A 26,131-nucleotide genomic window follows, 5' to 3' on the forward strand; every position below is an offset into this window, starting at 1 on the left:
TGCATAATTCTTCCCTTAAATATGAAAAACTTTGGGTTTGTCAGTTTCAGAAGTGCACATGATATGAATGATTCGGCCTCCCCGTCAGTGCGATTCCTCCACCCAGATCTGTCTCTCTCTCTCTCCGCTTTCACTTTATCTCCAGCTGTTTGTTTTACACAAAAGATACACCGAAAGAGGGACAAAGATGCAAAGATGAACTCGCTCACTGAAAACTGAGTGTGACCCAATCTGTGGTTGTTTTCTGTTATTTATGTCTGCGCATTTTTATTGAATTTTTTATTTTTTTTACAAAATACAGAATAATATAGATCAGGGTTTCGATGTCCTGAAATAGAGATTGCTGACCTGCTGTAGTTTCACATCCACTTTTTATTTCTCTCTTGATGGCAATGAATTCTGGAAAGGAGTTAACTACTGCTGCTCTTGCTACTACTGATTATCAGGCCCCAATTTTTGGGGGGGGTGGCTGTGGCTGGGACTGGGCCAGGCCCGCCCCCCTGGTGTATGTGTCGGGGGGGAAGGAGGCAGCCAACAGCTTTGGCAGGCAAGAACTCAGCCTCACTCAAGAGGACCAGCAGCCTGAGAGAACGGATCCAGTCCCCTTCAGCCAGCCGGGACACCCTTCACTGCCTCTCGCTGTGTCGTTCCTGATCTGCAGGAGGGTCGGTCATTACAGGTAAAGGAGGATTGGCAGCTCTTCCTTATGGGGGTGCCTCTCAGTAGTCAATGTAGGTGGTCTGGCTAGATTTCCTCTGAGTGCTTTTGAGTTGAGTACTTTCCTGCTCTAGCAGTCGTTTGCATTGTGAGAGCTGCACATTTGTTAAGGCCTCCCATGCTTTCCATGGGTACTTAATGTACTTTTCCTTATACTGTGCTTGTATCACAGGAAGCATGAATGTCTTGCCAGGAATAAGAGAAGTTCAGATATAAGATGGATCTGTCTTGACAACGTTACACTTGTATTATACCCCATAACAGCAGTCTGACATGGGGAAAACAAGTCTTAGCGTGTGTCCAGAATTGATGGCTTTCAGAATGTTTACTTGACTTGTGTTGTTTAAAAATTTACTGCAGACTGCACCTCCCACCTATGTTCTGTGTGTCAAGAGATCTCCACTGGTAATAATCAACTCAACACAGGAGAGTTAACACCATGTCAGATTAAAACAAAAAAAACCACTGGCAAGATTAAAGTTACATTGCCCGTTTCCTTTAGAATCTAATTTTACTGGTGGCCAACCATGGTGCAACCATGTGGGCTATCTCTGCGGTCTGTGGTCCATGCAGGTCATAGTTGACGTAGCAGCACTTTGATATTCAGATAAATGGCCTCTCAGGCCCTCAACAAAGGTAGGAAGGATTTCTGTGAGCTGAAACATTCTTCTATAATGACTGCTCAGTGTGTGCCAGGACTTAATTTTTTAGTGTTTTTAAACTCTTCCCAGTTGTGAGCTCACAGAATGGAGTGTATCATCCATCTTACGTCGTTAGAAGATGTGTGCTGTAATGTAAACTGAGAGCGCCGAGGGAGAATCTGTCGGCAGCCTGGCCTGTTACTGTCTGTTTGGGGCACTTTGTTGTGGAAAATACTGCTGTGTTTCTGAGGGACTGGAAGGTAAAGCTACTGGAAAATAACTTTGATGATTCTGTTTGAACACTTTTAAAAACAGTTTTCTAGGGTGATTGTTTTGTGCAAAATGCTTTATGAATTGTGTCTAAGAGCTGTGTGTGGTGTGTGGGTGTGTGGGTGCGTGGGTGTGTGGGTGTGTGTGTGGGTGTGTGGGTGGGTGTGTGGTGTGTGTGTGGGTGTGTGGTGTGTGTGTGGGTGTGTGGGTGGGTGTGTGGGTGCGTGTGTGTGTGGGTGTGTGGTGTGTGGGTGGGTGTGTGGTGGGTGGGTGGGTGTGTGGGTGCGTGTGTGTGTGGGTGTGTGGTGTGTGGGTGTTTGGTGTGTGGGTGGATGTGTGGTGTTGGTGGGTGGATGTGTGGTGTGTGGGTGGGTGTGTGGTGTGTGGGTGTTTGGTGTGTGGGTGGGTGTTTGGTGTGTGGCTGGATGTGTGGTGTGTGGCTGGATGTGTGGTGTGTGGGTGGATGTGTGGTGTGTGGGTGGATGTGTGGTGTGTGGGTGGATGTGTGGTGTGTGAGTGGGTGGGTCAGATATCAGTGTGATTTTAAAAACCTATTATTTTGACGTTATGGGGACACACAAGGGGAAATTGGTCCCACAAGGGGAAATTTTATTATTTTTGTGTATTTTGTTTGGTTACTTATGGTTAAGGTCAGGACTGGGTAGGGGTTAAGGTTGTCATTGGTGAGATTAGGTTTTTGCCCATAGAAATGAATGGACGATCCCCAGAAAGATACGAGTACAAATCTTTGTGTGTGTGTTTGTGGATTAGGTTTATATTACATTGTTAGGACATTTGGTCCCAAAAATGTGGTAAAACCTGTTACTTTTTAGCTTGTACAATACAATACACAATATAAACCTCAATTTTATAAAACAAAATGCAATCGAAAAACTAAAAATGTCAAAAGACTTGTATTCTGTTTGGTTACGTATGGGTAAGGTTAGGGCTTATAAGGTTATAGGTAAGGGTTAGGGTAATCATAGTTAGGACTAGTTGAGTTATGCCCATAGAAGCGAATGGATAGTTCCCGCAGTGATAGGAATATATGCACTGTGTGTGTGTGTGTGTGTGTGTGTGTGTGTGTGTGTGTGGGGGGGGGGGGGGGGGGGGGTCATGCATATATTACATTGTGGGAACCCACAACTGTTATTTTAACCTTGTAGGTTATTTTGACCTTTTTCGGTCCCTAGAAGGGAAACTGAATTTTGTAAAAATAGTTTTATAATGTATTTCTGATTAATATTTTTCTCTCTCTACAAAGATGGATATTTCCATCTACCAGGTGTTTGTGATGTTTTTTGCTGATATACTCTGGGCATGGATGTTAAAAGGTTGAAATATACTTCACGGCAAACAATAGTTTACACACTTTCATTAAAATGCACAGGAGCATTTTGATTCTTGGACAGATTATAAGAATCTGTCTCTCTTCTTCTAATTTTCACACTGCACTTCTAAAGAAACGTTTTTGAAACCTTACTGTGATTTGACATTAATTTGTAAAAAAAGAGATTTTCATATTATTTTTAACATCATATTTCACATTTTTTAAATTTACTAACTAACTATACTAAGAGTATCGTACAGCAGACATATTAGGTATTCAGGTATTACCAGATGAAACAGCTCCGACGTAGTTATCTGCTTTCTCTGTAGCTATTAATGTAGCAAACTACTATATTAAAATAGTAACCTGACTGTAGCTTAGCTACTTTTAGTCATATGTAGCTTGAAAAGTTTAAAAGTAGCTTCCCCAGCACCGTTGGTTACGCATACCGTAGTTAGGGTTAGGGGTGGGTAGGGGTTAAGGTTGAGTAGGGGTTAAGGTTGTCATAGTTGGGATTAGGATTATGCCCATAGAAATGAATGCAGAGTCCCCACAAAGATATAGATGCCTAATGTGTGTGTGCGCGCGCGTATGTACAATTTCCATAACCAGAGTCCCCACATTCATGCTGAGCATTTGAAGGGACGGTGCTTCTGTGACCCTGTCCCGTCATTTTTCCACACCAAATGGAAAAAGTAACATCGAATAAATAATCATTTCAAGGTTTAGATTGGCCTCAGTTAAGGCAGAATAGGAGACTAAACAATAGCAGGTTACTGGCATTGGTGAGAGTGTTTATTTGACCCGGCGGCACTGGCTTTTGTGATGTGATGTGATGTGATGTGATGACTGAAATGCTTTGTATCCCTCGTCCTTTCCAGTTATACCTCTAATTCTGGGAAGAGGCAGCTGCTCTAGAGGCAGACCCTCTAGCTGAGACACAAGCAGCCATAAACGTCGCTCTGCCTTTTACGCAGGAGGATGCTGTCCAGTGGGGCTCACTGCTTCTCTTTAACCAGGGAATTAAATGGAAATTTATTATGCTTGGCTGGCTGGACCAAGTCCTTTTTACTTTGCGTTCCAACAGAAACAGTACCTGCTAAATTCATATGACGGACCAGTATTTTTCCATGCTCTTTGTGCGTCTGATATATTTTGTGATTTGCGTGCAGACGCAGCCTTCAGATGAAGGATACACCAGATGTCTTTCCGGTAGCCGTGCTGTGGCGCTGTGCGTGTGTGTGGTCCCCTTCGCGTGCCTGTATCCTGTTCCCTTTTTCTGGCTCACAGTGGGATGGGGTCCTCTCAGGGTGGGGCACCGGCCCTGAGAATGCGTTAACAGAGAGCTCGGGATCGTGATCCCTGTCTGCAACAGTGTAGCATTACAAGCTACATCCTCTGCTCAAGGTTCTCCCATCGTGAAGACCATGCAGCAGAAGCACGCAAGCTAGCGATTTAGCTACAAGTGTCAGTGGTGCAAGAAAAAGCAGTTTTTAAAACTAAGGCGTGTGTGTGGAGAGGAGCAGACAGTAACGCACTCCCACGCGAGGCTGATGTAAGTCTGACTGTCTGACACAGGCACCGCTGGTTTAAATTATGGGATGTATTCCGACTTGGCAGGAAAGGAGACTCCTCCTGAATGCAGCACAGCTCCTTTTTGGGTACTTCTTCAACTGCGAAAGAGCTCAGACATGCCCCAGTCTGTGCCCCAGTTAAATAAAGAGCGGATGGCAGCAGATGTAGTAACGCACCATACCAAAAATGACCTTTTCCAGTTGAGCTTTGCTTAACTATGAGAGCTTCTCCAGGCTGATGTTTTAATCTACCAGCAATGTGAATACTAAGAATCATCAGCTGGCTGGACCGCCATCGCGCTCTGACCGTTAAGCTGCGTACAGTGACTGCACTGCACTGACGTCATTGCTGGCTTCCTGGTAAAATCCTCCTACGTGCAGCTTCCAGTGAAGGTATTGACATCCGTCATCTTGGTCACAGCCCTTCCCCATATCCATGAGCCTTGGGTGGAACACTGCACATTCAGGACGCGAGAGAAGACACTTGAACGCTCTAAAGTAGAGGGTCGTCTTTGTAGCACTGAGGCAGACACAGTGCAGGTTGCATAATGATGCCGATAAGTGGGGTAACATGCTCTCTTTCCTTCTTCTGTCTGCCCCATGAGAACCAGGCCAGCTAAACTCTTTGGTTGCCACACGGAGCAGAAGCCCTGTTCAGGATCTATCGCCACGGCTTTCCACCGAGACGACACTAAATTAGGCTGCTTTTTACTGGGTGTCAGTGGCTACATTAGCACTGCTGTTTGAGGAGCTTGTCAAAGGAGGAGTATGAATGGAACACTGAGGCGGAGGGACACAAGCAGTCAGCACCGGAGGAATGCTGCTGAATTTTAAGCTGTTCCAGGGAGGAGGGGGTTGGGGAGTTTATTTTACCAGGCTTTGAGTGTCATTCCCACTGTGACCTGTATCTGCTAAGGTCCATCGACAGCCTCCCAGTGGGGTGACATGTTTGTTCTAGGGGATCCATATTATTCTTCCTCCACTACCAAAGTGCAGAAGTGTTTTTTTTTTTATAATAATTTGCTATATTAGTTGTGGCCTCCACTTTTCATTTACAAAAGTGGACCTCGGTACAGGGAGCAGGCTTCATGCAGCAACTTTTGAAAGCAGATTTGCAAGGCGGCAGTTTTTGAAGCTGAAGCCGAGGATGAAAACGGGGCTGGAGCTGGGGAGGGTCCAGTGGACTCTGCTCTGCGTTCCACTTGCTTCCCGGCGCAATTCAGAGAGCGAAGCCAGCCGGTGCAAATTCAGTTTAAGTTTAAAATCGAAATCTGAGATAAGTGTAAGTGTTTGAATGCATTTGATTATTTATTTGGTGATTTCAAATGCAGAATGTATGCGCATCTGTGTGCGGTAGATGTAAAATTGTAGTTAAGTATGTGGGCGCAGTAATTTAGTGTGAACGTGCATATGTTATGTAGGGAAAATACAGATTTAGTAAAGCGCTGGGTACAGATGGCGTCCGGCGTGAGAAGAGGAATATCTGGACGAAACATCTCCTTCCTGCTCCAGCTTTAAGTGTCCACTGGGGATCGGTCCCAAAAATGCGCCCTTGTTACGGGCTTCTGCCAGACCCCAGCGCAGCTGCTGTGTCCGCGAGACCCGGCTCCGTGTTTATGTATGGTCCCACGAGCGCGACGTTCTCAGAAGCAGGCCTCTCCGTGGGGCCCTACGTGCAGATTCACAGGCTGATCCACTGCTGTCTATCCCTCACACACACGGCGATGACACGGCCATTTTCCGATTTTCTTATTTATTTATTTTTTTATGTGATGCTTGGGGGAATAGCTTGAAACGAAATGATCCTTTATTTCGGTGACAGATGGTGATTTTAATTTTTAATTTTTTTTTAAAAAGGGGGGAAGCGCAGTGTGGACAGCAGGTATTTCAGTAGGCCAGCTACTTATATGTAAATTCATCACAGGATATCTTTTGAATGAATCAACAACAGATGCAGTCTCTGCCATGTTTCTTCAAAGCTACTAGCTCAGCTTGAATGCACACACTGCTTAGTTAGCTAGCTAACTACCAAACTAATCTACTAAAAATCGCTGAACTTGAAAATTTAAGCAAATGATCAAACTCGGAACTCAGTGGTAATGACTACAATATTTACAAATGCCAATGGCTAAAGATGAACTGCTTCTGTGTACTTGCATGTGACACAATGAATGAATACTGAGATCCAACACCACAGACACTATGTTATCGATAGGTGATCCTGTCTTGTGCAGAGAAACCTGACTTCCAAGCTGGTGAAGAATATCTGACCAAGTCTATGTATCCAATCGTCATTGCCTAATCAAAAAGTATGTTTAAAGCTCTCATAGACTCCCAAGTAACACAGCATCTGGTCGTCGTCTGAAAACACACAACTGGAGCATATTCACCATCTATTGTCCATTTAGACAAAGCGTATAAGAATCTTCCACAGACTTCCATTGAAGCACAGTGTCAATGGTCTGTACTTATCCTGGTATTAAATGGAATATTAATGTATATGTTGTCGAAAGCAACTTCTGTGAAATGATGAACTCTGTGCTTCAGTTAGTAAGATAGATTACGCTTTAAATTGCAAATAAAAAGAATTTACATCGACTAATTCAATTCTTTTAGCAATTTTAGCCATGTGGTTTTAGAGCAATTGCTTGTGCTTTATTTGCCATTTGCACAAGTACGTTGGAATAGCTCCTCGTTGCCTACCCCAGCTTGGGGTCACAACACAGGGTCAACCAGCACACAGCACTGGCCGTTAAGGGTCCTTTTCAAGTGCTTTTCAAGTCACAGACATGTGACTATTCTGCCAGGGCTCAAACAGGCCATCTTCCAGTCACAGGTACAGAGGCTTAGCCCGCTGAGCCACTCGCCGGTCGTGAGCTTTCAGCCTCGCTGCTTCCCTCCTGCCAGGGTGACCACACGTGGACGACCATGCTGGGCCAGAGCGTGAAGCTGCAGGCGGTGCCCATCCAGAGCCTGTCGGAGCTGGAGCGAGCTCGCCTGCAGGAGGTGGCCCTCTTCCATCTGGAGGAACGCAACCTGCATTTCAGCATCAGCATCCCCCAAGGTATGAACTTGTTGTGGCCAACAGATTTCACAATAGCAATATAGTTGCAGTATTCAGGGCTTTAGATAGGGGGCGTACCAGCATATTTAGGCCCAGCAAAATTTGTCTAGATGCCAGCTTTTCAGTACTATACAGACATTTACTTACGCCCACAGTTTGAGCTGACGTTCTGTCAGTGGGATCTGCTGAGAGCGAGCAGAGGATGTGGATGCTGGGTCCTTTGTGGAAAGGAGCTCTTTACTGGGAGTCAGGCTGGAATTAGATCTCAGAGTATGGTAAGGAAGACTTGCTGTCCCACACTGAAGTCAAGCCTTGAGTGACTCCCGTTAGTTAACTTCCTGGACCAAATGATTCTTAAAGCCGTACTGGCCAAATGTACCGTTGATGTTTTAATTTCATTGTTTTCAGTGTAGAGGAATTCAGGCTGGGTGTCTTCAGATTTGGTCCTGCAGAACTTATCTGATCTTATCTTGGTCCTGGAGAGATCTGTTTTATCCCCTGTGTTAACTGTTCTTTGAAGCTTACATTCCCATCTTATTGAAGGCGGTGTGTGGGTCAGTGGGTTGTAACACTGTGCTTCTGATTGCAAGGTTGGTGGCTCAGATCCCCGAGTCGGTGAGAGTGATCTCACTGCTGAGCCCTTGAGCAAGGCTCTTAACCCCCATTTGCTCCAGAGACTATCTGACCCTATTTTCAGTTGTATATCGCTTTCATCTATTGTTAACTTGCTAACGGGTAGTTGAATGCTCCACTTGAAACCATGTAGATGGTTTGTGTATGTTGACTTTATGTCCAGAAGCTGCGTCTCCTTTGTTGAGAGCTCAGTGTTTCTCCATGCAGAGAACTCTTGTAAGAGGTGCTGTCTCAGAGGAGCATGGTCATGTCTATTTCAGTCTGTTTTGTATTCTAGCTTTCCCTCCATTGCCAGCGAAATCTGTCCAATCAGCATTCAGTATTTCTCCATGTGGGGTTAGGGGAGTGGCAGCTGCGGTCATTTTCTGCTGCCATGGGAATTTGACATGGCCTCAGTCTTGCTGCATGGGGATGGCCAGCGTGGCTCTCTGTCAGTCCCCCGCAGGGCTTTCATCTCCTAAGCCCCTTGTAAACTTTGGCTGTGCTCTGGAAGCCTAAATCCCAAGGAAGGATTTGTAGATTCACAGCCTCACAGAGGTGCCGCCAAGATCGTATAGTTGACGTATAATTCCCATAAGTAGTCAGAGGTCATGTGTAATAGGGTGAGTCTGGGTGGGTCAGATGCAAGGTATAATGTGCGCTTTTGCACAACAGTTACGTGTTTATTTCACAGGCCTGGGGGGTGGGAACAATGATCTCCCCAAAGGAGACTCAGAAGATTGAACTATTTTTTTCAGCAAACTCTGTGAATGGCACAGACTGTTTCTGCCAGCCGCTCTGTTTCTCTTTGGGTCACACTTTAGTCAAAAGCCATTTTTTCACAGTGCCCATGGCAACTTCCTTAACTGTCTGGTGCGTTCCCCAGAAGGGCAGGCGTCTTAGAATCAGGAAAAAGCCATTGCTGGATTTTGAATGTTCTGTGGAAAGGAGAATTATACTCCCACATGTCTGTTGGTAAGCTGTTGGTTAATTGATATATTTCTCAGGTGCAAGTACATGGCTTTCTGCATATTTTTACTGATTCAGCTCTGGTTAAAGGCTCATGGATGCAGCAATGCCAACATCTGCAGTCCATTAACGACTTGGGGCTCCTCTGTGTAAATTGGCCTGGGTTTCATATTTCTGTACTAGTTCTCCCCAAAGGGCTTATCAGATATCTCCACTTTACAAAGTAGGCTGTTTTCCTACTTGGAATTGCGAAAATGGCTGTTGATTGGCAGAATAATGAATCCGAGAAAAAGGTAGCTGGTTTGAAGTAAAAATGTGCTGTCCGTCCTTAATACCTCATGCTCTCTGCCCCTGCAGTGACCCGCAAAAGGAGGAAGTCTCTGAGGAGGAAATTTGACTCATTTTCCAAGGAAAAGAAAGAACGGGGTAAGCACCACTTTACTGTTCCTGTTTTATTGTTGGAAACATTCAGGGACGGGGGTCACTCTCAGCGAAACTGACGATGTATAATACTCACAGAATACAAGCTTCGTGGAGGCGAAGCCCTTGTCGTAGTCATGTAGTTGAACCGAAACTATTTTCAGTGCTTAAACTCAGGGTCAGTACTTCTCCTATTATGAAAGGTGGGCAGTTGTTCATCACAAGTGCAAGAATATCTTCTAACCGAGCGTTTGTGCCCCATACCAAAGTTGGGATTATTTATACTGTGGATCCAAATAGACTGCGACGACATGCTAATTCTTTGTAGGTGGTGTAATTCAGGGTGGGAGGGAGATGGGGACTGTTTTCCAAAATTGTTTTATGACTGACCCAGCCAAGGAGAGCTTTGATGGTGGGTTGACCTCACAGCCTTGCAGATGGGCAGGAGATCTGATGTTTCTAATCAACGTGCTAGGCATGCCTCTGACTGATCACATTCCTTTCTGCTAGAGCTGTGCTTCTTGTCGCTCGTCGGGTTTTCCGTCCTGAGCTGCAGCATCACAGAGAGAGCATGCTTTAATTAAAGCGACACGGGGGTTGCGTCGTAGACAGTCGTTTGTCTCCTCCTTTAAGAGGATTAGAGATTGCCGCCTTTTGCAGCAGCTCCTCCCGAGAGGCTGTGCCCAGCCAGACACCAGCCCACGCAGCATGTCTAGCTTCGAGCCCTGGGGTGAGGAACCGAAACCTTGCTTTTTTTTTCTGAGGCGCAGCCCATCACAGATCTCACTGCAGCCCCTTCCATCGAGGAAGAGGGGGAGATGAATTTTCAGTCTCGCAGACTTGTGGTCGCTCTTCTTATAGTCTACACCAGCGGTACTCAGTTGGTGAACTCTGCTCCGCATCTGGACCGAAGCACAATGTAATACAGACCACGCACTGAATCTGGGGATCCCCCCCCCAGTATGGTTGGCATTGTCTACCAAAGGGACCGCCACAGAATTAGAATTTTTCTTTAGGGCAGTGGACCTTGGCTTTGTGTCGCTAATGGAATTTGGACACATGCCCCCCCAGAGATTGATTTGGCATTAAAGAGCTTCTGATTGGGCTCCCCCCCCCCCAGAGACGGCCCCCAAGGCGTTCGGAATCCCCCTGTCTCAGGCGATTGCCAATGACCGCGAGCACAAGCAGCGGCAAGACGCCTTGCGGTGAGAGCAGGCGTGACTGTCTGGACCTGGAAGCCAGCGTGCTGCACTTCCGGGCCGAGAAGCAACAGCAGCATGAGGGCAGGAAGCCCTGTGGCCCCCACTCCGCACTGGAACTCAATAGCAAGCCTCTGTCCCACACCCTCCTGGAAAACGCCCCCAGGGTCCACCGCAGGGTAAGCCACCTGGTCTGGCCTTGAAAGCACCTTATCATTTGGCCTTTTCAGTAGTGTGTGTGTGTGTGTGTGTGTGTTTGTGTGGATGCGGTGGGGGGGTCAGGACAAGTATATTAACCCCATGAGGTCCCTTTCAAAAAAAGCTTGAATTTTCCAATATTCTGTGTGATATGAGATCAACTTGCTGTGGGATGTGAACATGAGAATCAGCTTTTATTTTATTTTGGAGTTAAGGATGTTTCATGCTAATTTTCCAATCTTCTGTCTTTGAGAGCTTCTATCTGTGATCTGCCGCTGTCTTTTTTTGCCTATTATAAATATTTCCTTCAAAATTCCAGATTCTGGGCCAAAATCAAAATAACCCTAATATAAATACCAGGGAATATAAACAAGGAAGTTTACATGAGCGCATTGTGTCTTCCCATACAATGTTAAGCTTGTCTTTTGGCTGTTATACACTCCTGATTATTTAGTTGTTGTTTAAAATTTTGGAGGGAGAATGCAAGCAGATCCTGAAATGGAAAGCAAGTTCTGTATATGTCTGACTGAGTGAAGAATAGATGACGGCCATATTCCTGCAACACCTCGACCGCTGGCTCCTGATCGCAGATCCTGACCTGAAGCCATGTTCCTTCCCCAGGGGGGTTTGTCAGTGGACTGCATTTCTGACCTGGTAGAGAGTCAGTCACGGCTACTGGAAGCTCTTCAGCTCTCCCACCCCAACGAGCTGGACATTCGGAAGGCAGCCGGACGCACCCAGGCAAAGCTCAGCCTTAACCCCATCTACCGGCAGGTTCCGCGCGTAGTGGAGCGCTGCTGCCACCACATCCAGATCTACGGTGAGGCTGCAGTGCACGCTTGTGTTTCTGTGCGTGTGCATGTGGTGTGCATGTGGTGTGTGTGTGGGTGTGGTGTGCATGTGGTGTGTGTGTGTGTGGGTGTGTGTGCGTGTGGTGTGTGTGCGTGTGGTGTGTGTGTGGTGTGGTGTGCGTGTGCGTGTGGTGTGCGTGTGGTGTGCGTGTGGTGTGCGTGTGGTGTGTGTGCGTGTGGTGTGCGTGTGGTGTGTGTGCGTGTGGTGTGCGTGCGCGTGTGGTGTGCGTGCGCGTGTGGTGTCCGTGTGGTGTGGTGTGCGTGTGGTGTGCGCGCGCGTGTGGTGTGTGTGCGTGTGGTGTGCGTGCGCGTGTGGTGCGCGTGTGGTGTGCGTGTGCATGTGGTGCGCGTGTGGTGTGCGTGCGCGTGTGGTGTGCGTGCGCGTGTGGTGTGCGTGCGCGTGTGGTGTGCGTGTGGTGTGGTGTGCGTGTGGTGTGCGTGTGGTGTGTGTGCATGTGGTGTGCTTGTGGTGTGTGTGTGGTGTGCGTGTGGTGTGTGTGCATGTGGTGTGCGTGTGGTGTGCATGTGGTGTGTGTGTGGTGTGTGTGCATGTGGTGTGCGTGTGGTGTGTGTGCATGTGGTGTGCGTGTGGTGTGCGTGTGCGTGTGCGTGCGCGTGCGAGTCCCCACTGACAACCGCTCTCCTTTGTGCAGGACTCAACACAGTGGGGATTTTCCGTGTGGGGAGCTCAAAGAAGAGAGTGAGGCAGGTGAGTGTCGCCGCTCTGCAGGATCCCGTGGGGCTGTGCAAGCCGACCCAGTGTACAAGCTGATGTTCTGTAGAATACGTTTCCTGCATGGTGTCTAACGCATGCACCTTTCCATTCGGGTGTGCGCATGTGAGCCTCATGTTCAGCCTCCTGTTCACTGCGTGTGTGCGTGTCTCAGCTAAGGGACGACTTCGACATGGGAGCAGACGTCATCTTAGACGACGAGCACAGTGTGCACGACGTGGCAGCCCTCTTGAAAGAGTTCTTGAGGGACATGCCTGATCCCCTGCTGCCACGTGAACTCTACTCCGCCTTCCTGCACACCACCAGTGAGAGCTCTGCGCCGATATCATTGTTATCGTGTCCGTTTGTCACAGCACAACAGCCTTACTGCTGGCTACCCACAATATGTCATGTGACTGTTGCCATATATGGTGATTGGGTGGCGTGAGCGCGCTGTCAGTCACCACTTGGTGTAACCAATGGAGACCAAGAGACCAGTAAGAAATAGATTAAGACAGCTGGTGAATGAATCCATATCATAATTCCTTTCATGTGTTTCTGTTCAAATTAATTTGAATGTATTCCTCTTCCGAAACACTCTGCAAAGATTAGCAAGAACTACAGAAATCTAGGTAAAGCAAACTGAATGCAACATCATAAACAGACAAAATTTTAACACTGAAAAAAATTAAGTCATAGTGGGAGAAAAGTTATGAGACTTTTCTCACTACTAAGTTATGAGAAAATTAGCATTTAAGGTCAAGCAACTGGCCACCCATTCTAATTTTTGTAAGAAATAACTAAGACTATATAGACTTTTGTTCAGTCTTTAGACTGCTGGTAGGTCACTCAGTCTGGGGCACAGAGGTGTGACCTGCAGAGAGACAGGCGTTTGCGATAGACAGTTGTCAGTCTTTCTTTTAAAGGGAGTGGCCTTACATCATTTTGAATCTTTTAAGGCATGTTGGGTAAAGAGATCACATTAGGGTTATGTGAAGAACAATAGGTTTGAGTTTTTCTGGCAAAGGTTAAATAAAAGCCCCATTTGAGATCGTTTCTTCCAGGGTGTCATTATACAGTAGGTGGAATTATTTGCCGTTTCTCAGCATCAAAAAAATCCAAATTAATTTGATGCATTTGATATTACATTTGAGTCATCTGATTTAATGAATACTGAAAACACTTAATGACAGGTTACAAAGACCAGCACGAGTTAGGAGCATAATTATCTTTCCCTTGCCAGAAGCCTGTGATTGTGGACAGGGCCATATGGCTAACGGCGTTAGCATGCTGCGCGCGGCCTCTCTCTGACCTGTGTGTGTGTAATCATGTGACCCCCGGGTTGGCCTGTGCTCCAGCTCTGCGGGAGCCAGAGCAGCTCCCCTACCTGCAGCTGCTGCTCTACCTGCTGCCACCTTGCAACTGCGACACGCTGTTGCAGCTCCTCGGCCTGCTGCACATCGTCCAGGAGCATGCCGAGGACAAGCGCGGCCCCGACGGCCAGGAGGTGAGCGCTCTGACTGTCTGACATCTATTATTTCTTGATTATCATGACAGCCAATCAAATTCTTCTGTTTACGACACTGAAACACGCAAGTTGGTTAAACGTCAAGCTGAAAGGAAGTTATATTCCAGAAATAACTCTGGATAAATACCATAGAATGCAGTCTCTTGTCTAGAATGTCCTTTTGGCCCAGGAGCCCAATGCAAAGTTCTACACTCACATTTGAGTAGTGATGCCAAGCCTCACTAAGCTTATGTCACTATACCCACAATGCTTTGCAGTTCATCATTGCTGCTTGATCAGTTCTGCGACGCTATCTTACGCTGCACTTGCCAGCCTGCCTCATAGCTGTGTGTCCTCTTCCTGGCAGGTCCCAGGGAACAAGATGACTCCAGCCAACCTGGCGGTGATCTTCGGGCCCAACCTGCTGCAGGGTGAGCTGGGATCCGAGCGTGACAGCAGCCAGCAGGCGCTGGGTATCGAGGACAGTGCGACCATCATCTCCATCACACTGAAGCTCATCAAGAACTACAAACGTCTTTTCACGGTGAGTGGGGGCATGAGGGCACAGAATAGTGTGTGTGTGCTGTATATATACACTCTCTCTCTCTCTCTCTCTCTCTCTCTCTCTCTCTCTCTCTCTCTCTCTCTCTCTCTCTCTCTCTCTCTCTCTCTCTCACACACACACACACACACACACACACACACACACACACACACACACACACACACACACACACACAGTACCAGTCATAAAGACAACAAAACTGTAAAATAACATATATGGAGATAAGCGCTGAGCAAACTGAGGGTTAGGGCTCAGAAGGTTGCTGGTTCAGTTCCCTGAATTGGCAGAGTGATCCCACGGCCCTTAACCCCAATTGCTCCAGGGACAGGCTTAACCTACTTTCTCCTCCACGCCAGTTTCATGAGGTGGCCTCCTGGGATGCTTTTCTACCTGTCCTGAAGGAGGTCCCACATATGTGCTGAGTACTTGGTCACTTTCCCATCACGTGATGTGTCACCCTATCACTCTCATTCTTGGTGTGTTCAAACTTTTGACAGGTACTGTACTTACAGCATATACCTGATAATGCAGATTTAAGAATGTACAATGACTTCTCACCACAGGTGTCCGCAGAATTCCAGCAGGAGGTGCTAATGAGTCTCATTCAGACCGATCCTGATGTCATCGATTACCTGCTACGTAGGAAACTCAGGTGGGCTGTTTAATCAGAGTGGATAGCCAGCCAATGTAAATAGCCAGCAGAACGCTATCACCGGTTTAGCACCGAGCTATCAGCCATAGCTGAGGCTACCTACCAGCTGCTTATCCCGTACAGCAGTATTGCGGAACCTGATCCATGGAGGGCCGGTGGGTGCGAGTTTTTGGCATGACCTCTCAATCAGCCACTAATAAAGCAGTGGTTCTCACCTCCAGTCCTGGGGACCCACTGTTATTGGCTGATTGACAGGCCAGTCCAAAAACTTGTACCCATACTGACCCTCCATGGATGATCAAGTTCCCCACCCCTGCTGTACTGGGTTGTGAGGGTGGCTTGGATCCTCCCCCAGAAAGTGCAGGGCAGAAAGAAGGGTATACCTTGGACAAAGTTTTATTTTAGATTTGTTACTTTTTAAATCTACAAATTAATCTGTGGAAATTAGACAAATTCTAGTTCCTGTGTCTGTTTGTCTTTGAAGCTCTCCCTTTTTGTGATAGCAAGGCGCTTGTTCCCCCGCAGCAGTCAGCTGACCACTGACACGGACGTGGAGTCCGACTCCAGAGACCAGGAGCCCAAGTCATCGCTGGAGTCAGCGGGGCCCTCCGGCCAAGGCCTCTTTCCTCTGGAGGCTTCTCCTCTCTTCCCAGAGCTGCAGGGAGACGGTAGTCTGAGCAGTGAGGTGTTCTTCAACATGCTCTGCCTAGGCCCGAGCAGGAAGCGTAAGTAGTGGGAGGAGGACGGAGGTGGAGGATGGTGACTCCTGATAGGTTACAGGGAAGCCTTAAAATACATGGTTGCCAGGGGGAGTTATCATGTTGTCAGGCAGTGACTGGTTTGGTTACTTTAAGTTGCTGATGGGTAATCCAGGAGGTAACTGAACATGATATAGTAATCCCATCCACTGCAGGTTTAAAGCCTTGTCTTTCTCTGATCGCTGAGACCTAATTCTTTCTGGTCTGTCCTCCTAGAGTCCTCAGAGGATAGTGCAATGAAGACCATTGGCCAGATGAGGCAGTTCCATTCCCATCATGACCTGCTGAGCTTGGGCGAGACGCCCAATCCAGTCACGGAAGAGGCATGCTGGGAAGGAACCAGCCATGCCAGCTTCAAACAGGACAATTCCAGGGACAGTGTGTGGGTGAGGCAGGACGCAGCCACCCAGGGAGTGATCACTCAGCCTCTTAACTTTTGGGACTACTTCACTGGGAAGGTTACTGGCTCAGAGACCATCGTATGACCCTACCGGTGGTATGACTGGCTGTCTGAACATGGTTCACCTGCCCAGTGTACACACACACACCAGCATCCTCATACACGCAGAACCTAAACCTAGACTGTAATATGACGACATACATGCATGTGTACATATGTAGACACGCAATAAGAGACGCCTGACATCACATCGGCCATTAACCAAATTAATGCTCTGTTACGAGACTGCTGCCCCCTGCTGGATGATTATGTCAGTTGCGGGCAGTAAAATGGTCACTGCACTGATAAAGGATACATTTGACACGAATATTGGTAGCTTGTCCAAATACTGTGTGTCGTTGTTGTTCTGCTTGCCCTCCCCCCCATACATGCTGCCGACAGACACTCACCTCTTACTTCGGAGAAAGCTTTATGATTTCTCTCGAACTTACAGGGAGCTACTGGAATCCAAGCCAGTGATGCGTCACTTTGAATCCTTAAAGGGACACACACCTTCTGAATTATGATGCCTGGGTCTTCATGTAAATTATACTGTAAACATGTATATTTCAGCATTTATTTTAAATAAATGTCCTTTTTAGTGTTTTAGCTGGTGATTGATGAATATTCCCTCCGGCTGTATCATGCTATACGGTAACAAGACAATGGCGTCATTTTTACGGGATATGCGTCTGGCCTAGGGAGAACGAAATACCGTAAATAAACCTATACGGCACTTTAGCTCGCCCATAATCTTGGCACTTGGACTTCTTCCTCAACCTCTGCAGTAACACATCTGTCACCGAATCTGTGGATTTCTGGTCTTTCACCCCGAATCCAGACCCTACTGCCATCATTGTAGCAGTTCAGCTCAGCGGGGCTTTTATGAAATGACAACAGTACTGCGAGTGCTAAGAAAATTACCTTCTCATTCTTACCGCTGGTCTCGGCCCAACATTCTACAATTTTATCAACTCATGTTGTTTTTTTGGCAATGTTTAAGTTGTCCTCAGGAGGGAGCCATTTCTCCACAAAGTTCACCTAAGGGAGCAATAATAAGTCGTCTCTGAGCGGTTTGAATGCCGCAAAGGAGAATTACAGACAGATGTCAGCCATCTCCTAGCTCTGTACGACAAGTACCGACTCAATGAAATGGTGAACTCCGAAGAGAGAGGTGGAAAATCTGCAGAAACGCTTACTTAATCAGCCCCATTTTCACTGTCAATAATTAACTTGGAGAGAGAGCTGATGTGTATCTTTATTCTGGGGGGGCATTTTAGCACCTTCTGTGTGTGCGAGTTCCTCAGGGCTGTTGATCAAAGTGAAATATACCTATGAGTACTAAGAATTTTATTTTTAAAATCCCTGCTTTGGGCCTCTAATGGCATTTTGCTCTACAGCCCTACGTGGTCAGAAGCGCAGGCCGTTCATCAATGCCGCAGAGCAGAAAGGCTGCGTAGAGGCCTGAGTCTGCTGCCGCCGTCTGTCTGTCTATGATGATAAAAACATGCTGCCAGAGAGTGCAGCTGCCCCAGGTGAAGGGGGGCTCGTAAACAAAGAACCTTCCTCGCAAAAAAAAAAAATAGCTGACACTGGGCAGCAGTCAGAGGTCCCCACGTTACCCATTAACGTCTGGGTATCTGACATGCTTCACAGCAACCGGCTGCCTCCCCCTTTTCAAAAACAGAAGCCAAGGGAGCCAGCTGGGCAATAGCAGGAATCTAATAACAGACACCAGACACACCTGGGAGGGGAACTTGGAATCAGGATTATGAACCTGCCAGGAGCTATACCCATTTCCTGCCAGGGGGCGGCAGCTACGCCTGGCCCGCTTTCATGAGCCTGCAGGAGGAGGTTTCCGTCACGCTGGGTAACGACGGGCTTAAGGTGGAGGGTCACGAAGGACTGTGACGTGCTAAAACGGTCACAAAACACATTACTAACCTCCCTGCTTAGGTGTCTTGTGTATTAAGACCTCGATGTACCACAGAAAGACGAACACTGGTGGGTAGAAACTACAGTGTTTATTGGAGATGCTCTGGGTGCGCTTCTGCCCTTTAGCCCTGGCAAGGGAAACCCTGCGTATCGCCCATGTATTCCCCCCCCCCCCCAATGAAAAGCATACTTCTAAGAATGTGGTATATCTCACGGGTTGGGCGCCGACCCGGTCCACTCCAGAGGTTATTTTTAATGAACGCAGGGCGATCGCTTGGTTGCACCGTCACAATCCATTTCCGAATCCACTTGAGAGGGAGGGACTTGGCGGCTTTTATGGACCAGATGTGGCCTTAAGCTGCACACGGCAACGGCAGACACGGGGTATGATACTCACACACACACACACTCACTGACCGATTCACTGACACCTCACTGCAAAGGAGGAAGTTAATAATTAAATAGGAAAGCAAAGCATTACAAAGGACAACCTAAGAGTCACCATGTACCCAGTAGGTGCATGTAAATGTTATTCATTTTTAAGATATTAGACAGGGCTAGCATAACTTATTACAAATTCAGGAAAACAAACCTTACAAACAGCAGCAGCAGCATTCCATCAACTCAGGAAATACAACTTGGACAAACCTGGCTTGTGTAAGTATGTGTGTCACAGAATAAAGCAGAGCACCCCCTGGTGGCGGGGCTTAGAAATGCAGGCGGGGGAGCGGTAGGCGAAGAAAGCGGAACAGTCACTGCTGACCCGGACTGTTTCACACTCATGAAGCCCTGAAGCTTCTGCCAGATTTGCAAGCGTTTCCAATCCCCGCTGCACCCCTCCACCTACAACAGCACCGCAAACCGCATGACTCTGCCTCCCAACCAAGAGCGCCGCTGCGAGTTGGGGGAGTCCACAGCCACAGCAAAGTGGGGGCACAAGACGCACGGGACAGGGAGGCCCGGTAAGGCGGCATCCAGTGTGGCTGTCGCCACCCAGGCAGGGACAATATCAAGAGAGCATTAGACACCCCTTAGATGTCTTGGTTACCTTAGTAACAACAGACAAAAGCAGACATATGTGTGTAAGTATGCAAGCATGCATATCTGAATGCGTGCGCATATACATATGCACATACGAATGCCAGCATGTACATGGACGTCGTTCTCCTTAAATATAACCATATTACCGCTGATAACTGATAAAAGGTTTGCATCTCCCACGGCCATTCAGAGGTCAAGCTACCACCGGGTTGCACCATTGCCCACAATAAACATGGCTGTCCATTTAACCCTCCCCCCCCTTATTTCCAAGATGGTTACACGAGGCAGCCCTTTCCACAATCCCCCCTCCCCCCAAGATGAACAGAGGCAACAATTGAGGAAAGCCACTGCTCCATGTTGGGTCGGCCATCGTTTGCTTCTGCCTGAGGGTCCGCCGTTCGCTCCAGTGTGGTGTGCCACAAAAAAAAAAGGAAAAACAAGAGAAAGCCTTAATGGAAGGGGTCTGTGCGACTCGAACGCCGCCTCGCCCGTGTGACAGTCCCCTCGGACATTTCCAGCGGCTCAGTCTCTGGACTGGTAGAAAAGAATGTATCCCGATTCTGAATTCTTGGAGATGTCCGACGTCAGGCCATAGAACTCTTCAATTGCTTGGGCGTCGATCTTCTACAAAGGGAAATGAAGCAGGATTAGTACCTTGCGTTACTCATAAGGAAAACACTGGGATAAAATGATGTCTGCTAGTCCTTCAGTTCACGTTGTAGGCAAACCCATTTGGCACCTAAACTACACCTACTATTTCAGCGTCAAGAACCAGCAAACAGCATGTCAGAGTCATGCACAGGCAGCAAACTGCGATGCTTAGGGATGTGTTCGGTCTTCTCTACAGAATACCTCCCAAGTTTCCCCAGTGCAGAGATATGAACCCAACAGCCAGACTCTACAGATAAGGGTACGAGTTCTATAGCCAAGCAATGAGAGGCCATATTATAGCCAGGCCCAACAAGGGGGAAGACCAAGACCCAGAGCACGAGAATGAAATGGAGAGGCATGAGTTTTGGACAATCGGGATTTACAAGGACATTTTGTCTAGAAAAGCAGAGCCTAGACACGTGCTTGCAGCAGCAGAACAGCAGCTTAAAGTAGGTCCACTACCGGTGAGACAAGTTCCTCCAGGACTCACCTCCACAATGTCGTCATCAAACAGCAGCCAGAAGCCGTGACTCTTCACGATGGTGATGTAGTGCCCTCGATTCGGCCCGCTGCGGAGGGAGAAGATACCAAGTTTTTTGTGCTCTCCTACAGAGATGACCGGATTCACAGAAACCTGGAGGGGAAGGGGTCCAAACCCACCTGCCACAGTGCACCACCACGGCTACCAGGTCGTACATGCGGTCTGGGTTGGTGGCGTCGCCGGAGGTGTTGAAGAGACGGAGCTCCAGTGGGAAGACCACGCGGTACGACAGCTTGGTGTAGCGGTGCAGCTGTTCCATGTATTTGAAGCGCTTCAGGTGCAGGGCCAAGATCATGGGCAGCTTCTTCACCCTCATCCTACACACACACACACACACACACACACACACACACACACACACACAAACACACACACACACACTTAGTACACACAGCAAACAGAGGACAGGCTCACGGCCAAGTTGTGAAGCTTAAATACGCATGATGTGTAGTAAGTAGGCGATGGATCCATTTAACCTCAGTTGCTCTGACCCTCATTCGTACGTCACTGGGCAAAAGCATCTGCTAAATACATGTAACTGTATACATGTAACTTTACACTTAAAATTTTAACATGCGAACTGATTCTTTTATTCAATAGAACCTCCTCTTATTAAAAACCTATTTATACAGCTGGGTGTTTCCCATATAAGGTTTGTACCTTGACCACGGGACACTACAGCAACGGTTAACTTTAAGCGGATCACCTTCAGCTCTGTCTGCATGCCCTTGACCACTAGCCCCCTCTTGACCCTTACAGCTGCCCATATGCAACAGCCTGACAGCACTGTGTTCATACGTATAGGAGCTCCAGAATCTCACCTCTGACCTGTTTCTATGGAAACAACCAGAGTGGGCCGCACACCTCCGGAGACTGGCGGGCTTTGTAGTTTTGGTCCATATCTATCCCACCTTCTCCTTCCTTCACCATCAGCAGCACACCCAGTAGCAGGAGAGCCCCCCCCCCAGAGGATAAGCCTGCCACTTTTCATGTCACATTCAGCTTCTCACCTCTTCTGCGCCTCCTGTTTGCTGCGACACTGCTCACAGTAGTATTTGTACTCGCTGCACAGCGTCTCTGTGTCGCTGAACCCCCTGCAGGTGGCACACGCGAGTTAAGTGGTCACAGTCAGGTCCTCCTAGGCCATAGCATTAGCAGACGTTAGCGCACTGGGCCTACCTGAGGCAGTGTGTGATGGACGTGTTCTGCTCCACATCAACCGACAGGTCCAGGAAATCCTCATCCTTGCTGCTGACCTGCAGGTGGGACAGTATTCATTCTCAATATTCATTGGCTGAAATTCTATCCTATCATCCACCTTCCCCATTACTCCCACAACCTTGAGACTCCTGCCCCCATCTGCCCATGACCTCACCGCCTCACAGTTGAGACAACGCGTCTCATTGGTCAGCGTGCCCTGAAAGATCTCGTGGACCCAGGTCTGCTGCGGCGCCTTATGGACATCCTCCCCCTCTGTAGCGGTGGGCCCTGCCGGCCCGCCGCCATTCTGCACTAGCCGGCCATTCTGCTGCCGCTCCTGGCCCCGCTCCTCCTGCAGCAGGTCAGCGATGGTGTTCAGTAGATAGTTAAGGAATTCATGGGCGTCCTGCTGCATGTAGTTGTCGAAAAGCTCTGTGCAGGAAGACACCAGAGGAGGGAGTGTGGTGTGAGATCTCTGAATGCACAAGATGAGAAGGGAGCTGCCCCGATCCCCCGTCAGGCAAAGGGAGCTGCCCCGATCCCCCGTCAGGCAGAGGGAGCTGCCATTATCTTCCATCAAAACTAAAGATATTAGGATTGTATCTCAATAGAATATGCGAGCATCACATGAGAGCCCCCCCCTCACCGTTCTCCTTCCTCAGCCTGGAGATGAACTTCTTGGGTGGGATCACGCCCACCTTCTTCTTCTGAGTAGCAATGCTGTTGAACAGGTCAGCCAGGCAAGTGAGCAGGCTCTCCTTCCGCCGCGGCTGGGCCTTGTAGGCCAGCACCTTCTCCCGGAACGGCCGGCAGAAATACAACGCCTGCAGCACTGAATTGCAGTAGCATGTGTTCCCAAACTGGACCAGGTGGAGGGCAGATGGTGAGGTGAAGGTTAAAAAAAAAAAAATAGTTAAAAAACAGATACATTACTTATATTTGGAACTCTTTAGAAATAAGTGACAATATACACAAGACACTGTACACAATTAAAGCAAACAAAACAAATCTTGAGGTATGAATAAAACATTCAGAGGCATTACATCACTCCTTCCCCCCAAAGAGTCACCCCTACACTCTGTCTCCAGCTTGGTTTAACGATGCACCTGATAACTGCGTAGCTCTGTACAGTTCCTCTTTCTATAGGGAATGACACAATGTGATCACGTGACTCCACTTGATTAAATGTGTCAGACTCCTAGCGTCTCACTTAAGAAACAACCTTCTCATAACAGCTGCATTTTGCCACTCTGCTGCCTGCACTCCTGCATACAGCAGTGTGGAGAAAATGAACAGAAAGGCAAGCGTGAATGGATGTAAGGGAGTGGGGGGAAACACTTACATTGACCAGCCCAAAGTAGTGTTCGTTCACAGGAAACTGTTCCGGTCCAATCTCTTTCTCCAGAGCAGAGGCATTGGCGCCCTGGAAGACGGAGGGTAGTCATGGCTGTAAACACACCTGCAGTGCCCACACACTCAGAAACACAAACTGAGTCCCGATGATTGGATACTGCTTTAGGGCGCTTTGGGCACAGACGAAGGCACGCTGCATGATCTCGTCACGGTGAGGCCTAGCCAAGCCGCCTCCTACATCCTCAGGACCTGCAATTCCGTCGGCAGAAACCAGCGGCTCCAGAAAATAGCACGGGCATTGGTTTCTGAATGAGCTTTTGGTCTGCGTGAAGCCGACACCGAGCATTTCATATAAAGAACTACAGTCAAGCTCCGTTATTACAGAGACATTATGTGTTCTGCTTAAATTTCGGGGGTTTGCAAGTGCTCTTTATCCGAACATAACCTGTGTTTGTTATCGCACATCCGTCCATTATGAGTCATTTTTTTATTCAGCTGGGGTTGTGGTGATCTGGAGCCGGCTCCGGGAAACACAGCGTGGGACACAGAGCATGCTCACAGCAGGACGGCAGTACGCCATAGGGCACCCGGTCGTAATAAGAACGACTTAGAGCCACAGTATCACGTTAATAACATGTCATTTGACTGCAAGGGGAAGCCAGACTGACTGGGGGGTGAACAAATCTAAACACCGGAGACAGAGAACCTCGGCACAGAGGTGGGTTTCAAGATGCCAGCTGAATCAGCATATCACACGTTACTGTAACATTTTCACCATTAATTACTTGGGTATTGTGGTGACTTAGTGGGCAGCACTACAGCCTCAGACCTCCAGGGCTGCCAGTCTGAATCTCATCACTTGCTCTGTGTATGTGGATGTTCTCCTTGTGTTTGGGTTAGGGTTCCTCTAGGTTCTTTGCTTTCCTCCCACTAGTTTAAGTGAATTAGTGTCCCTAAACTGCTCTTAGTGTGTGGTTGTGTGGCCAGCAACAGGCCAACATCACAAACAGGGCACCCTTTGCGTGTGCTCATGCTGACGCTCTACTGGATAAACAATGTGAAAATACATGAATGGAAGTCCAGCAATTTGTTCAAGGTGGCCAACGAATTTATTTGGGGTGCCCATATACCGTTTCCTAATGACCACACCACCTGCTGTCAGGTGTCCGTTGATTTTGTCCTTTTTTGTGATCATTAATCCTGAAATAGTGGGTGATGAGGCCTACCGCAAATTTTGATGACTCAGAAGGCTTTTAAACTATGACATTACAAACTGCCCAGCAGGTACTCCCACGAACAAACCGGTTTAGTTGTCATGTTGATAGGGGTGACCGGGGTCACTCTCTGACGCCCTCTAGGGTTCATTTCAATCAGCGGCTAACAAGCAGCCGGGACGTGCCAAACATCCAGGCACGTGATTACCATGTTTTCAATGCATTTTTACGCTTTAAATCACGCTGACGCATTCGAATATCCTTCCCTTCAATAAAAACTACAATATTAATAACAGACAATGCAAATACGCGTTTGTACGTCCTGCTTTTTAATCACAACATAACCAATCCGACCGATGCTGTATATAAAATACAAGTAACAGCAGTTTTAAGGGCATGCGATTAAAGAGAAGTGCGTATTCCAACCATTTGCCTGTATTAATTCTGCCAGCCCCCGTCCACAATAATCTCGCAGTTACTTGAAAAAACACCGGCTGTGCGTTTATACTTATTTACCGCGTAGTCGTCACATGCACAACACTTCCAGACCGACTGCCAGGAATCCTGGAAGTCACCTAAAGGCGGCTAAAGCTAGCAGGGCGACGCGGCGACGGCCACCGGCGCTGCTGCAAATCCCGAGTCAGACTCCATTACCGCGTTACCTGCACGCGTCCAGGTTGGGACGTAAATAACGCCTGCGTGTCAGATATGATCGCGTCGCCCACTAAAAGTAACCCTCGATCAACTGCTGTTAGCCCAGCCAGCTAAAAACAGTGCTAATAACACAGCAGCGGCTAAAAGATGACCCCCCACCCCCTGCCTCACGCACACGTCTACCGGATCTGATTAGATTACTGCTGGCAAATGTAGCAACCACGAAAGATCCAGAAAAACCCTGTACGGATATGATCGCGGCCAGCGGCGAACTTAAAATCGTAGGGCTACCTAAATGGAGATCACCAAAACAGCAGCTGCAATATGAGAGCCAGGCATGGAGGCGAGCTGTTTAGAGCAGATGATAGGACGGCACCGAGTAACCGGAGGAGGATCCGCCGAAGCTAGTCAGACGGGGAAACATGTCCACCTACCATCGTACAAATCGAGGCGATCTTTCGGACTGTCATCAGTATTTCCATCCGTCTGCCGCCATATTGGACCAAACCTCAACTTTAAACGGTGACAGCCGCGGAGGCTTGGGTTCCGGGGAGGGGGGGAAGGCTTGAGCCCGATCAAAGCCGAGCTCCGGGAGGGAGTGTCGTGGCGGCAGCCTTCCGACGCGACCCGCAGCGCGCAGCACGGGCCCTTCCTGTGGCCCCGCCCATTGGTGCGCGAAAACGAGGCTGCCGGCACCGAGCGCGCCGGCCGACTTTCCACAAAGTGTACAAAATAACCCTCTTAATCAAATATCCCTGTTGTTTAACACACATTAACTAAAAAAAAGAGTATGCTAGAATTGTGTTAGTTACTTGCAGAAGCATTTCTTATGAGAACAAAGGTACGCCAAAATATCGACCTAATATTTTAATTAGTTCATGATATGGTTTTGAATTGTATGTTGTCACAAACACACATGTATATATATATATATATATATATATATATATATATATATATATATATATATAGACCATTTTAAGAGCAACTGCTTAGTCTCAAACACAAATGAAATTACTATGAACTTATTTTTTTTATCTCAGTTTTACTCTGTATCTTAAGGA

General features: G+C 47.9%; 2 protein-coding genes across 2 annotated transcripts in view; one reads left to right on the plus strand and one right to left on the minus strand.

The window, feature by feature from the left end:
• Positions 1-17,087, plus strand: part of arhgap36 (Rho GTPase activating protein 36) — a 28,394-nt gene extending 11,307 nt beyond the window's left edge. The window contains 12 exon segments of the mRNA XM_049028682.1: positions 7,440-7,596; positions 9,535-9,603; positions 10,718-10,803; positions 10,805-10,975; positions 11,616-11,814; positions 12,499-12,554; positions 12,733-12,883; positions 13,916-14,064; positions 14,432-14,608; positions 15,193-15,281; positions 15,807-16,006; positions 16,256-17,087. Coding sequence (XP_048884639.1) covers positions 7,440-7,596; positions 9,535-9,603; positions 10,718-10,803; positions 10,805-10,975; positions 11,616-11,814; positions 12,499-12,554; positions 12,733-12,883; positions 13,916-14,064; positions 14,432-14,608; positions 15,193-15,281; positions 15,807-16,006; positions 16,256-16,524 — 1,773 coding nt within the window. The 3' untranslated portion in view covers positions 16,525-17,087.
• A 1,396-nt stretch (positions 17,088-18,483) lies between these two features.
• Positions 18,484-25,709, minus strand: LOC125750598 (ubiquitin carboxyl-terminal hydrolase 12). Its single transcript, XM_049028683.1, has 9 exons — positions 25,502-25,709; positions 23,189-23,269; positions 22,493-22,706; positions 22,022-22,278; positions 21,826-21,902; positions 21,657-21,740; positions 20,766-20,963; positions 20,596-20,674; positions 18,484-20,078 (listed from the first exon to the last, which is right to left on the minus strand). Exons 1-9 carry the CDS (start codon positions 25,547-25,549, stop codon positions 19,977-19,979), a joined length of 1,140 nt encoding a protein of 379 aa, XP_048884640.1. The 5' UTR covers positions 25,550-25,709; the 3' UTR covers positions 18,484-19,976.
• Between the last annotated feature and the right edge of the window lie 422 nt (positions 25,710-26,131).

The sequence above is a fragment of the Brienomyrus brachyistius genome, chromosome 10 (genome assembly GCF_023856365.1).
Source record: "Brienomyrus brachyistius isolate T26 chromosome 10, BBRACH_0.4, whole genome shotgun sequence".
NCBI classification, from domain to species: domain Eukaryota; kingdom Metazoa; phylum Chordata; class Actinopteri; order Osteoglossiformes; family Mormyridae; genus Brienomyrus; species Brienomyrus brachyistius.

Bases quoted from the DNA above. Each gene is read 5' to 3' on its own strand.
- LOC125750598 (XM_049028683.1), bottom strand. From the start codon at position 25,549: ATGGAAATACTGATGACAGTCCGAAAGATCGCCTCGATTTGTACGATG. The intron at 21,903-22,021 runs GTGAGGTCATGG...TCCCACCTGCAG, and splicing joins GTTGTCTCAACTGTGAGGCG to GTCAGCAGCAAGGATGAGGA. The intron at 20,964-21,656 runs GTGAGAAGCTGA...GTGTGTGTGTAG, and splicing joins AAACAGGAGGCGCAGAAGAG to GATGAGGGTGAAGAAGCTGC.